At 26.7% G+C, this 14,751-nt stretch overlaps 1 protein-coding gene across 3 annotated transcripts in view; it reads left to right on the top strand.

Moving 5' to 3' along the window:
• The window catches only part of LOC112684014 (nucleolysin TIAR-like), a 373,865-nt gene that overhangs the window by 317,707 nt on the left and 41,407 nt on the right, over nucleotides 1-14,751 (top strand). For all 3 annotated transcript variants that reach the window (XM_025555307.1, XM_025555306.1, XM_025555308.1), the window contains one exon: nucleotides 6,233-6,320. In XM_025555307.1, coding sequence (XP_025411092.1) covers nucleotides 6,233-6,320 — 88 coding nt within the window. The remainder of the gene's footprint in view (nucleotides 1-6,232; nucleotides 6,321-14,751) is intronic.

Genomic DNA, 14,751 nt, shown 5'->3' with positions numbered 1-14,751 from the left:
AAGAAAACATCTGTTGCCATATGCACAACGTTATTCAGACGTAAATGTTTGGACAGTTTTATTGATAATATCTAGCAAATGTTATTTAGGGAGAGAAAAAATAAGAAATTAATATAAATGTATTTCAGTTAATTAATTGTAACGAACAATTCTTATTATATTTAAATATAGTACATTTAGTGTAGGTAAATTTTAATTTATTTTAAATCAATAACTAACAAAATTAAGTACAACAAAGAAATACATTATTGTATTTATTTTAAACGTTTGTGTGTTTTTGATTATTAATATTACGTATTAGCAAAGAACTTGGTTGTCGTTAAGCCTATAGTTATACACCAAATTGCATTCGATTTATGTTACAGTCTTTGACATTACCTTTGTAATCGTTATTAATAATAACTTATTATTATTATATTCGTGCACGAATGTTTGTATTTATTTGCATGGAAGCTCGATTCCCCGCGCGAATAGATATGACTGAATTATCATTATTTATCGAAATGTTAATTTTTTCGTGATCACAAATAATAATTATGTGAATTATTGATGAAATGTATGAGCAATAATGCACATTAATAGGTGCACTGTGACAAGTATAATGCATATATTAATAGTAAGATTTGGGATATGTTTACTGGTCTATAAATGTTTAAATATTTTTTATGAGATGTGTTGAAGATGGGTTATGGAATAAATAACATTTACAAATGCTAACCAGAAGCATATATCCTTTCTCGCAAAAATCAACGACGGGGACACACGGTTGTCGTGTATGCTATTGCCAGAAAAATCGAATGAGGTCCATTCTCTTGTACACAAAATAATATTTGTATATAGGTATATTATGCACACACGCATACACATGTATAAAGCCCAGTCGAATCTTGGAACTATGCCATACACTCATGCGACAATCCAGTAGTTCTCTCCCCTTACATAAGCCCTATCCTTACCCATACTACTATAATAATAATAATACCCGTACTTTCCATCTCACCCATTCGTTCCTTAAACACACACGTGCACTCACGCCCATATACTACATATATGTATACATTTTTTGGCTTAATCTACTGCTGTATTACACACACGCATATACCATCATGAGGGAACTATTGGGTTATAATAAATATAAATCCGTCTTTATATTTTTTAATATGAAAATAATATTTTGTGACTAGAAGCGCTCGCAAATCATCAAACGTGAAATAAAATTATCATCCTAGTTAAATGACTTCCTCCACTATGCATCCGTCTCAATGATCCATCCTTTTGTCTTAAGTTTTCAAAAATTAAATAAATGTTGTTCTTTTTTACTTGTCAACTACCTGAGTAATTCATTAACGCGTAAGTCAAAAAAAGGAAGTGATATAGTTGTTGAACATAGCGTTTTAATAATTACACACCTCTTCTACCCGTTTTATACGTTAAATATTTTATATATCGCACACCTATATCAAAACAGTAACAACTAAAAAAAAAACCGCCTTTTTCAGGAATGTCGGTTTTGTTGGTGGTACCTTGGTATCATTAATTCAATAAAATATACTTACATTGCAATCTGACAGAGAATATTAAAGATAAACCTGTTCTGTTGATTCATATAATTTCGTTTGTAGAATCCGAAAGTACGTTTAACTAAAAAAAACCAAATTTTTGAGTTGTTACTGTTTAGATATGGTTGTATGATATATATATGTATTTATATATATATATTGATTTTTTGTAATAATATAAAATATACTACAATAAGTTTTGATGAATTCCATTATACAAACATGTTGAACATGAAAATTGGTTTTCATGGAACTTTATCTAAAACAGTGGTTGTATCATCATATCAGGGAATTATAAAAACACAATGACTTTATGACATTATAATAAACGTTAAATTATAATTTGTTATCTATTCATTTTTAACTGACATCTGGGTGGTATAATTTTCACTTATATCAAGTTTTTAATGTTGTTAATATGAAATATATATAATTATATATTTAATAATCTAAATGTTTGAATAAAATACACTAATCAATACATTTCATACGTAAGAATAAAAAAGTATTTATTTTGAAATCATACATCTTATTTGGAAATAATAAGAACTATATTTGAATTTTTTATTAATATGATCAAAAATCTTTTTAACGTTTAATATATTATATTAAGATATAATATATTATATTCAGAATGATATTAAAAAATTGAATACAATTGCCCATTTGTTGTAGATACTTAGCCTCAAACCTACTGTTTTAAAAAAAAAATCACTACTGACAAAATTTTCGAACATAATATAACTTTATTGTTCACATTAAATTAAAAATCATAAAATTTTCACCGAATATTTAGGGTTTTCTGTTAATTGCTTTTGTGTAAACTTTCTTTGACAATTATAAATCACTAACAATAAAATAATTTTTAAACTAAATTTTATGTTTGTATATATATTTATACATACATGCTTATATGCGCCCTATAAAATTTACATGTATGATTTTTCGTGGTCATCGGGTCTGGTACAACGTCGTCGAAACCAACGCTCGCATAATATTTGAATAATAAATCGGTTAATTGCTACCACTACCACCAACGAGATTGCAGAAGACCCATTTTGATTATTCAGTAAAATTAACCTAGTAGAGGAGGAAAAGGTCGAATATTTTACGGTATTACGAGAATGTAGTATGACCATTCCGCAGTATGTATAATATCATAATCATTGCTGCCACCGCTATTTTAATACCCTTTGTAGTTCACGCAATTGGCTTAGGTGGCAAAATGGAAAAGGAAGTAAATTGCATTTAATAGTAGGAGTGCGTTATTGTATACACTTGGTGTTGTTGTCAGGAAATGCACCAGTGTACTGCGTGATAATAACTCGTTCATTAAAACATGTTCAACGATATGATTATAATATATAGAGACAAGGAAATGCAGTTTTAAACTTATTTAACAATGGCTGAATTAGTGTGTAATACACCCGTGGTTGGCGTGCACATAATACCAATAATTTATGACTTTGCAGCTTATTTTTTCGCATATTTTTTACACAAGTGATATGCATTTTTTGAAGAATGTTTGTTTTATAAACGTCGACTGTTCGTACGATTTATCCTTGTCCTATGGGGTCTTAACAGGCGCATTTTATTCTACGTGAATTCATCAAAAATGCATATGCACACCCTCCATGCACGAATATCACGGGCGATATCCGTTAAACGAAGATAGGTTTTGTATTATGTATCTTTTCTTTTTTTCATTTTACAGATTATTAAAAGTAAAACAACAATCAAAATTGTATTATGTCTTTCACATTCATTACTCTCTATGTCCTTTATTTTCTCAAAATAATTTATAATATTTTATGGTTTTTTAAAGTCTCATTGTTCATTGATTTGGAAAAGAACTATCGGTATACTAACCATTTTGATTCAAATTATTTTTGCTCCATTACATCCATTCTATTTACTAATTTTTGTTTTTATTTTTAATTAAATACATTTTTGTATAAATGTTTTAAATTTTGAAACCGAAGTTAAATGCGAAAGTTCAAAAATGTAAAAAGTTTCATAAAATAATCACATATATACTTGGAGAATACACAAGCTATTAATATATGATTAAAATAAAAATAAAAATAAACGTTTGAGTATATATTATTTCCTTCATTTTTCCTAAATACATACGTTTAGTTTTATTATTTTTTTGTACTATTCTAGTCTATCAATCAATGAAGTTTTTGTTATTTTACCCCATGTATATTAATTGTTTATTTCCTTCTGATAGTCTTCTAAACAGTCTGAATGACCTATATTTATTAAGGGCCCGCACCTTTGCCAAGAGGTTTACGGAATGATTGTATTTTGTTAACAGTCGATTTAAATCGCGGTGGGATTTGGCTGATGTCCAATTCGCGTCATATATTACGGCGGCAGCGCCCCGAACTAACGCATCCCATACATAGTTTTGAATATTGTTTTATTGCCCAAAAGTATTACAAAATAAATAACAATTGTCCTTATCGTTTCTCAATAGTTTTTATATTGACGTGGTCATAGGATAGTGATGGGATATCGTAATTTAGACGTTTGTAATATTGCGCGCACGTGCGTAAATGTCTTACAATTGGTAATAATTTGATAATATATTTTTCGGGATCGTAAGTTTACGAAGACCACCACCATGTTTCTTTTGTTCCATGCGTATAAAAAGTTTTTATATTCTGATTATACATACAAATCACGTAAATCCACTTACTCCTATTGCTAACCACCACCTTGGCGTTTACATTGACAAGGCAAAGTTTTTTTTTCGTTCAACGGCGTATAGGACCTTGTTCGGCATAAATACCAAAACCAATAAAAATAATTTGTGACTATAAATTTTTTCTTCCTTAATAAAGTTAAACGATGTTAATGAACCGAACTAGAATTAAAACGAATGAACTAGAATGAAAAACGTATTGTACTTAGTCGTTCTTGATATTGTGAAAAGGTAGTTTTGCATAAGTGATTAAAAAAAAAAAAGCTACTCTGATTATCATAATTTATATTTTTTCAGTTACATTCAAATGGTTTTTGGTTAATAACAATTTAGTTATCATTGTTTTATATTTATACCCATACCTTCTTTCTCAACAATTTTCAAACGGTGACTCTCTTTCATATACTCAATACCGTTATCTCACTTTTTTTTTCCAAATCTTTCCCTACAAATTCAAACACCAAAACTTACGTTGTACTTCTACTAATCCAAAGTCTTATTTTGTCTATCACTACTCTACACATTTTATTCTTATGATAAATAAAATAATACTTTATGTTAAACTGAGTCACGGCGCTATAGATAGGCAATTCTGATACACAAATGTGTGTTCGGCTATAAGATTGCATGTCACCGTCGCATTTACCCCCGTTGTTATTTTATTTTTTATATTTTTCATTTTTGTATAACCAACAAATAAAAATATCTGTTTTAGCTTTGATAAAAAACGCTATTATTTCACAAAGAAAAGAGGTATAAAAGTTGTTGCCGGGAATGTGAATGAGTTCTTTCAGAATTTTAATATAAGCCGTACACGAGCGTTTAATACTTTGGTAACTAAATTTTCTCTTTTTTCTCTTCTAAAAAAATACTTTCTTTAAACACCAAAATTCCACAAGGTCTTTTCGAGTAAATACGTTTTTGAAGGAATTTATTTTATCTGACATAGATTTAACCAGCTCCACATATGGATATCTGATTTTTCGTTATTGAAAACCAAGTTATTATTTGAAAAGTATAAATCTTATCTGATTGAATATGTTGTTAGATATTAAGATTTTAGACTATAAACAATGTTTTATTTTATATGGAAAGGAGAAGTAAAATAACGTAATTAGACCATAACAGTAATTTTGAAATAACAAATTTGTTTAAATTCGACTATTTTTTATTTACACTTATTAACAAGAGTTTTTTTAAACTAACAGACAGAAATAATTTCTTTGTACGCGCACAACATATGTACTTGCATGTGTATTTTAACCTTTACGAACAGACTCAAATGTAAACACGTGAAAAAATACTCTGCTGCGTATGTGGAATAAAACTAACGTGTAGACGTGTAGACGAAAGTAACGTCTGTGATAGTTTTTTGTGCTTGAAACGAAAATTTGAAAATTGTTTTTTTTTTTTTTTTTTTTTTTTTTTTTTAATTAAAACGTTATTTAGCTGTTAACTGATAGTTAATAAATAAACTTTCGACAAATAATCATGGCAAGCCACTTTTCCGAATTTACTTTTGACCGAACCGATTAAACATGGTCGTTTCGAAAATTTCCAGTGGATTGTAAAATAAAATTACATAGGTATTATATTTTAATTTTATAATTATATATTAGAATTATTTTTCCATGTTACTTAAGTTAATACAAGGGTCACAAAAATAATTTTTAGTACACTTCTATTTTAAAAATCATATTCGACCAGAACCCATTCTTCTATTGTTTTTTGATTTTTATCTATATATAAGAAGGGTAAACTTATTTTTGTTTCGTCATTTAATAAAAAATAGGTTGCAATGGACAAATAGAATATCTGGTTTGCTAAGATAACGTCCAAAAACAAATATTATACTTTTTTTTCTGTCATAGTGTTATATATTATTTTTATTTCCTTCATAATGTTGTTTCTATACTTTATCCATGTTATATTTTTGTTATATGTATACATTTTTTGTTTACAGAACACCATCACATATTCGTCGGTGACCTTAGTCCTGAAATTGAGACACAAACACTTCGAGAAGCATTTGCACCTTTTGGCGAAATATCGTGAGTTACATGTATATTAATTTCATTTCTTTTAAGTTTTTTATACATTTTTTTCAACATTTTAAAAATGTAAATTTAATAGTTACACTTTCACATAACAATCTACAAATTATTGTTCATCCTGCATTTATAATGAAACTGTTAAACAAAATAATTTACTTTCTTCGACTGGTTGAAATTTGTAAAATATCAAATATTATATGAATATTTTTAAAGCATAAAACTATATATATATATATATATATACATAAACTTAAGTCTTTTGATTTAAATTAATGAACTCTGATTATTATTTAGAAGCTTATACAGATTGCTGATACCACAATAAATGTCCGTTGGATGACTTTAAGATCCAACAAAGTAAATCCAATAATATTCTTTTATATATTTTATTTACTTACATATTTTGCCCAATTCTCCATTCTCCCTTTAATTATTATTTATTGTTAAATTTATTGTTAGTGAATAAATAAATATTCGTTAAAGATATATTAATTTAAAATTATTCATGCTTGTTAAAACATAAACTATAAATATATAAGAGTTAGGTATATAAAAAAAAACAAAATTATCCGTAAGAAATATAATTATAGGTTAAATGGTGGCTATTAAAATGCAAAATATAACAAAAATTAAAATAAAACTTATTATATATGGATAGATAAAATAAACAAAATTAATCGAAATTTAATATAATTTTTTTTTTTTTTTTTTTTTTTATAAAATTTCTAATCGTCATATAAATTACAGTGTAAATTCTTTTTTTTTTTCGTTCTTCTCAAAATAATTTTAAAATACTTTCGGTGGTTTCAACTAAAACTAAATACATTATAAAGGCACATTTATTTAATATATATACCACCAAATCACTAACATAATAAACAGTATTGGTTATGTCCATTGTCTATAATAATAAAAGAACAATGAAGTGCTTAACTTAAGTTTTTATAATGTAGATCTTGACAAAACGTTTTATAATTATTATAGGTAGACTGCTAGAAATTTAATTTTTCCTTTTAATAATTATGTTAAAGTTTTTTTTTTTTTAGGAGCATGTTTCATTTATTATAAGAATAATGGTAAGAAAGTTCCTTTTTAATGATATAAAATATTAAATAATAGTTTTATTTAAGTATTTTCTTTACGTGAATATATTTTCACATATTTTTTTATTATTTTGTAATATTTAGTTTTAAGAATTTACCAATATGTCCAAAATAATTGTATAATTTTTATCGATTATATTATATATATATTTATAATTTTAAAACCAGTGTTGTGTCAGTAATGAATAAATTATGGTAATTGGAATGCCAACGTTTTTTATTCATTATACAATCTTTATCTCAATAAATATATAAGAATTAACTAATAATTAATTAATATACAATTTTTAAATACATCCAATACCATTATTTCATCACAAATTGTTTTGAACATAAATAAATAAACATAAAACTGAGTTCGTATGAAACACATAAGACCTTGGCTCAATGACATTGATAGGTAGTAAAATATATAATTAACTAATTGGATGTCATTGTTTTAAAAAATGTGCTCTTAATTATATTTTTCAAAGATTAAATAATAGGTATTGAAAATCAAATGTATGTTAAACACGAATAAATTTATTATATGTCAAATATCTAATTCTCTCACTGCTTATTTTATTTATTCGTACGACTTGACAGAAAATCAACATTATAGCAAATTAGATAAGATAAAACTATGAAGATATATAATATGAATAGATTAAAAAATAATAATAATTATGATTATGATAATAAAAACAATATCGCGTGAGATGTAAAGTACAGCTAAAATGACAAGTATTTATTATTTATTGCACCACATTCATTTTGGTATAGAGTGGTTATTCATAAATGCATGTCCAGTTCCCTTATTCATTTTACTGCCTCCAATGTAATCGTGTGCATTCTTTCGATGCCTTGTTCAAATCGGCATTCTGCTATGGTATGTGTTACTGTTTGTATGTGATTACCACAGTTTTAATAAGCACATATGTGCTTATTAACTGTTTGCGTTTCTAAAAATTGACAATTTCTACATTAATATATATTATGTATACGAATATGATACTAAAAATCTATAGAGTTTTTCAGTTGTATTGTTGGGGATATATACGATGTATACAAATGATGATACGATCGCACAATAGTATCGTCACGTATTGTATAGAACAAATCAATTTGTTATGGTTCGTGATTGTTTATAGCAATTAAAAGTTTCTTCTTCATGGATATGCTTTTTTCCAATTTTCATAAATTGAGTATTATTACATAATTACATAAGTAAATTTGTTGATATATATTTGTATATATAGTCTATATTGTGTGTATTGAAATATAGAACTCTTAAAATGTTGAAAGAACAAAGGCATGGCACATTTGTGAAGTAAACGAATCGCTTAAAGAGGTTAATTTATATAATTTAAACTTATTTAATTATACAACATAATTAAGATGTATAATCCAAATTACTTTGGTTTAAACAAGTTATTCTAAATAAGTGTCCAATCTTCAGTAAATATTATATTATGCATATGCTCATGTAATATATAGACATTTTTTCGGAACAATAAACTTTTAGATGATGATATATTATAGAACCTTGGTACTGGAGAATATTAATACTTTACAGTCAGTAACAACACAACCTACTCGTTTTTCTTACGATGTACATTAAAACTTTAGCAAATATGATAATTGAAGTATTTTTAAGAAGGTTCAATATCATTAATAAATTGACCAATTTAAAAAACATTTTTTAAAAAAGAAGAAAATTTAAAATTTGATAATAAGGATTATACATTGAGTATTCATAATTAATATTTATAAGTTAAAAATATAAGCATTTACTTTAGCTCATATCTATCTAACGATAATGGTATGCATTTTACTATGTATCAATCATACATGTGGTAATACTGACATATTAAAAAAAAAAACATTATATTTACGCTGTATTATATAATTTTAAATATGTTATCCATTTATTATCACTCTACAACTTTCTTCGTTTATCAAATGACACTATTCGAATATTGATGAGTTATGATTTAGTATTTCGAACTAACAGTTCAATGTATTGCAGAAAATTAATATTCGACTTATTAACTATAATATCAGTATCGGTAGTTTGGTGAATATATTGAACGATTTTTCCATCGACATGCGTTATTTAATGACTCATCGAAATATATATTGAATGTCATTAAATATTCTATGTACTAAGCCAATAATTCTTGTTGTAACAGCTTTACAAAGTAAAAAACTCACACATTGTTTAAATAATAAAAAAAATAAAATTGACTCATTGCAGCCCTCCTATTACCTATTGTTTTATTGAACTTTGTACGTTAGCTGAATACTCATTGTAAATATAGGGTGTCTCAAAAAGAATGCAGGATTTAAATCTGTTATAAAATAAATAATTTTTTTTTTTTTTTTAAAAAAACAACAAATATATCATTCTTTTTGGGAGAAGTTAACGTTCAACAGTGAAGAACAACATCTGGCATATGACTTCCTATTGTCCCTACAGGTGACATTATTCTTTCCATAAAATTTACAATCATTCGATCACACATTGCCCCATCATGTTCGTAGAGGACACGGCAAATTTCTTGCTTAAGTTTCAAGACATATCGAACTTTGTTCTAGTAAACTCGTGATTTGGTGTATCTCCATATGAAGAAATCACACCGTGTCAAATCGCAAGATCGTAGTGGTCAGTTTTGGTCTCCACGCAACGAGATTAGTCTGTCTAGGAACTTCTCACGCAGCAGAGTAATGTTTCTCTTGAAGTGTGACAAGTTGAAACCATAATTTTTTATGTTTATTTGGTTCAAATGAGACCAGAGAAAATTACTGTGCTCAGTAGGTATTCTTGTATGGTTACTACAACTTGTTATAGAAACAATATTTCTACTGCGTGAGAAGTTTCCGGCCAGATTAATTTCGTAGCGTGAAGACCAAAACTATCCATTTCGGTCTTTTGACTTGAATCATTTATTACAAAAATTACTATGATCAAAAAAATTGTAGAAGATAGTTTTCATATTTTTATTGCACAAGAACATAAACTTTCATTTATGTATCGATTTTAATATGTGGTGGATTTTCAGAATATCGTTTAATGTGTCTTAATTTGGATAGCTATTGTTTCTACAAATAATATCTGAATTTTTTTTTTTTTTTGTACAATCTATAAATATTTTATTTTTACAATAATCACAAATTATATTTAAGTAAGTAATACAATAATATTAAATTAAATTAAGTAAACAATTCAATATCTATTGCATCAAGGCAGTTTATGTTTTGGGAGAAAGATTCATCCATTGATGGAACTTCATGGCGGGTATGGAGTTTGAAGTTAAGTCCTCCAAGAGGTTACGACATCATTTTCGTTTTAGGCGCCTTCTGGGGTCACCTGGAATTGTGTGAGTTGATAAATCAGATATGAGAGGGTTTTGGTGATTGGAGAGATTGTAGTGGAGGCGTTTATAGTATATTTTGGCTACGTTTTGGATGGTTGGAATATTAAGATCTCTATGGAGAGTGTCATTAGAAACAAAAAAATGAGCTTTAAATACTTGGCGGAGGCATTTTGACTGAAATGTTTGGACTTTATTGGTGTTGAAGGGTTTAGATGTTCCTCAAAGTTGTATACCGTAGGTCCATATCAGTTTAAGCAGAAGTTTTTATATAAGTAATTTATTTTTGACATTAACGTGTTTAGATGTGATAAGAAGATGTAGCTGGTGAAAACGACTATTTAGAGAGCGGTGCTTGGTTTGAATATGGGTTGCCCAGATTAGGCGTCGATCAAGATGGAGACCTAGGTAGCGAATACTTAGGGAAGGCGGTAGAGGGAGGTTATTGAGGTGGATAGTTGGACAGTCTTTGAGTTTATGAATGAACGTACAGTCTATAGATTTTAATTAATTTACTTTTATTCCCCATTCTTTGTACCAGATTGATAGGAGGTTTAGGTGTTGTTGAATGAAATGGGAGGCCAGTTCAGGGTCAGAGTGGTAAGCTAATAGAGCTTTATCGTCTGCAAAGTCGCCGGTGATAGTGTTAGGAGTAGGAGGTTGATCTGCAATAAATAGATTAAATAGTAGTGATGCCGCAACAGCCCCTTGAGGAGCTGAAATTAATACATGAATATCATAAAAGGTTTATTATGAAAATTAAGCTGATATTTTCATTTGATTAAACATACAAATATTATTTTAATAGAAAGCATTTAAAATATTGTATATTTTGACAAATATATGCATGACATTATTACTTCTACGATTATTCTATATCTCTTTTCAAAAGAGAACATACCGCTTTCGCGCATGTAGACTGACGGCTGTCAACCGTCCCGAGGCCAATTTCTCCCACTTTCATTGAAACGAGACATCGATCGCGCATAACAGTCGCCGATCAAAGTTTGCCGACGAGTATACACCTAATTCCAATAACTTATTTACAATTAATAGATATCAGACTGGCGCGGCGGTGTAGCATGTACAGTTATATAGAAATGCACCGGGTGTACAGCGGGAGCGCGCTCGTCGTGACCGGCGTTGCTTAGGTAGGAGCATTGTACAACTGGAGGGGAAAATGCGCGCCGCCGAATCAAAACCAGTCGCGTAAGCGGTATGTTCTCTTTTGAAAAGAATTATATTTGTGGGTAACCATCCCTTCTCAGTGTCTTACAAATATTTATATAAATAGTATCTTCTAAGACCACTGTTATTCAATAGTTCTGTTTATTATTGAATCACACATTATATGATATGTAATAAAATATCATGTTACTATAATAATTATGTAATAACTGCTTATTTTTTTTTTTTTGGTTTTGTAGATCATGACCATACCGGTAAATTAAAATACTGACATATATTTTTAACTTTTGCAATTTTCTACCAATGACTATTTGGTTCCACTATTCCAGTATCTAAAACGTATCCAAAAAGTCTCTTTCTACTGGGTTTTCCTCTATTACATTTTTATCAGCAAATCATGCTTCCAATTTAATATACAATAACACTAAAATATACACTTATATATGTAATTACGAGTAGTATAGTATTATAGTTTTTATTTTAAAAGATAAAATATTTATCTTAAGAGACAATTTAAATTTTTTGATATAATACTTGTACATTTGATGTGATACTAAGCAATAAATTATATATATATATATAATACCGATTAATGAACAATTTCATTTAAAAACAATATTTTCTTTATTCAGCTTTTGCGATATCTAACCTGTTTTTTTATAATTATCAATTCATTTTAATCTCAGTTTATCAATACCGTATATAATATTTATATTAATAGACTGAATTATTTTATGATTAAGGGCTATAAATTATAACTTATTTATAAATAATTATACCTTATAATTATTTATAAAAATAGTACTTAATACATTGTTCACTATGTAGTCTTACACTTTTTATATAAATCAGAAAAAAATATATAACATTTTTGTAAACATTGGATACAATGTGTAAATCATTGAAGAATTAATAAAATGAAACATACAATGTGTTTATTTATTTCATTACCTAAATTGTTTTAATTTAAGGTAAAAATTCAATTTTTTTAAAAGAAAATTACTTTTTTTTAATTGAAATTTCTTAATTCAAAAATCAGTCATATTTTTAACTATGATTAGAAAATCCATTGAAAAAGTAATTTTGCTTTCATTAGCATATTATTCTGTGCAATTTATATCCAGCATTCTAGTGACTCGAACACGACAATTCCATAAGTATCATTGATAAATCAGTTTTAATATAAATCATATTTTGATATAGTGATATTAGAATTGGGTTGATAGGCCGACAAAATATAATAATATATAATTTTACAATTTTTAAAAATGTTTTAAATTTAAAATAAAATAAATTTAATTTTAAAATAATTATGTTCTTATATCTGTGCTTATCGAATTAATTATTAATAATTTTATGAGCTAATTGACTAGAAATAAATACCACAAACACCTGTAAATATTGATTGACTTCGATAGTTGTTATACTTTGGTATTCTATTGCACATTCGAAAAGTGGCAACTCAAGGAAATCAGATTGACACCTACAATAACAATTATTACAATCATTATTTTCTACAACATATTTAGATCCATTTTCTTAATTTAATAAACATTTTATTGAACATTTTTATTTAATAAACTATGAAGTCATTTTTTAATGTTAGAGTTTACTCAGTATACTTCATATGCAGTAAATTCGATAAGCATATGTATGTTTAAGAATCTAATGTAAAACTTTAAAAATATTAAAAATTGTATTTTATTATATTTTGTCAGCCTCATGTACTGCCTGCCCGATGAATATACTTTTTATTTAAATAAACTATCAGTCTTAGAACGTTTGCCATTTTAAATTAATATCGTGTAGCACTAGTAGTTGCTAGTATTTGACGTTCTTTAAAAGTAATAGTTCTTCTATACAGCAACGTTTTAGACAGCAAAAAAATCAACTGTAAATTGAATATTTTCAATCACTTATTACTAAATTTAAGGTTTACACAACAGTTAAAATATTTCACATTGTTTGAAAATCAAAACTATGTTTTTGACCCTTTAAAAAAAATGATAAATTGTTTTCTATTGTTAATAGTCTATATTTATATAATTTTTTTTTTTTTTTACAATTTTTGTCATCTATTATTATTGTTGTTAACGTTTTAGTTAAATGATCATTTTTAAAATTTACAAACCTCTTGAAAAACACCGGTTTAAAATCAATTACTGCTAAAAAATTATATTCGTTTTCTCATTAAACTGTTCATTACATCAAACGTTTAGTATTTTATTTTTATATTGATTAAAAATATTTCTTTTAAATTTCTTCCATTATATCTTAGCATAAATTTACTATAGTTAATATACATTTCAGTAATTTATTTTATTTCAAATTTCATTAATCTATATACTTCGCGTTTATGGTTTACTATCCAATTTCTGAGTACAGTTATTTATTCTCTCCCTCTTCTTGTGTTCAACCCTATGGTTTTCGTAGACGTACACAGTCAGTTATATTATTATTTTACTATAAACTCCAGTAACGAAAAACAAATAAACATATTTAATATTCATTAATTAATTTTATGTCATGCCATTTAAGTTTTATAGATTAAATAGATTTATAGGCAATTCGTTCTTTTAATATTAGATAAAACTATAATCTATTTACTAAATATTTTATTTTGTTTTAATTTCTCAACGAATTTTAAATATCATATTTAATAATTTGTTTTATACTTAACTATAAAATTTGCAGATAATAAATTTAAAATAAAAGGCAATATGCTTAAATTAATTATTTACTCTTCTATAATTAGTTATATATATGTAATTACCATCATGAATT

The sequence above is a fragment of the Sipha flava genome, unplaced genomic scaffold, assembly GCF_003268045.1.
Source record: "Sipha flava isolate LNK unplaced genomic scaffold, YSA_version1 23_pilon_pilon, whole genome shotgun sequence".
In the NCBI taxonomy this organism is placed as follows: domain Eukaryota; kingdom Metazoa; phylum Arthropoda; class Insecta; order Hemiptera; family Aphididae; genus Sipha; species Sipha flava.
Note: the sequence above shows the minus strand (reverse complement) of the source record. Positions and strands in the feature narration are given on the sequence as shown.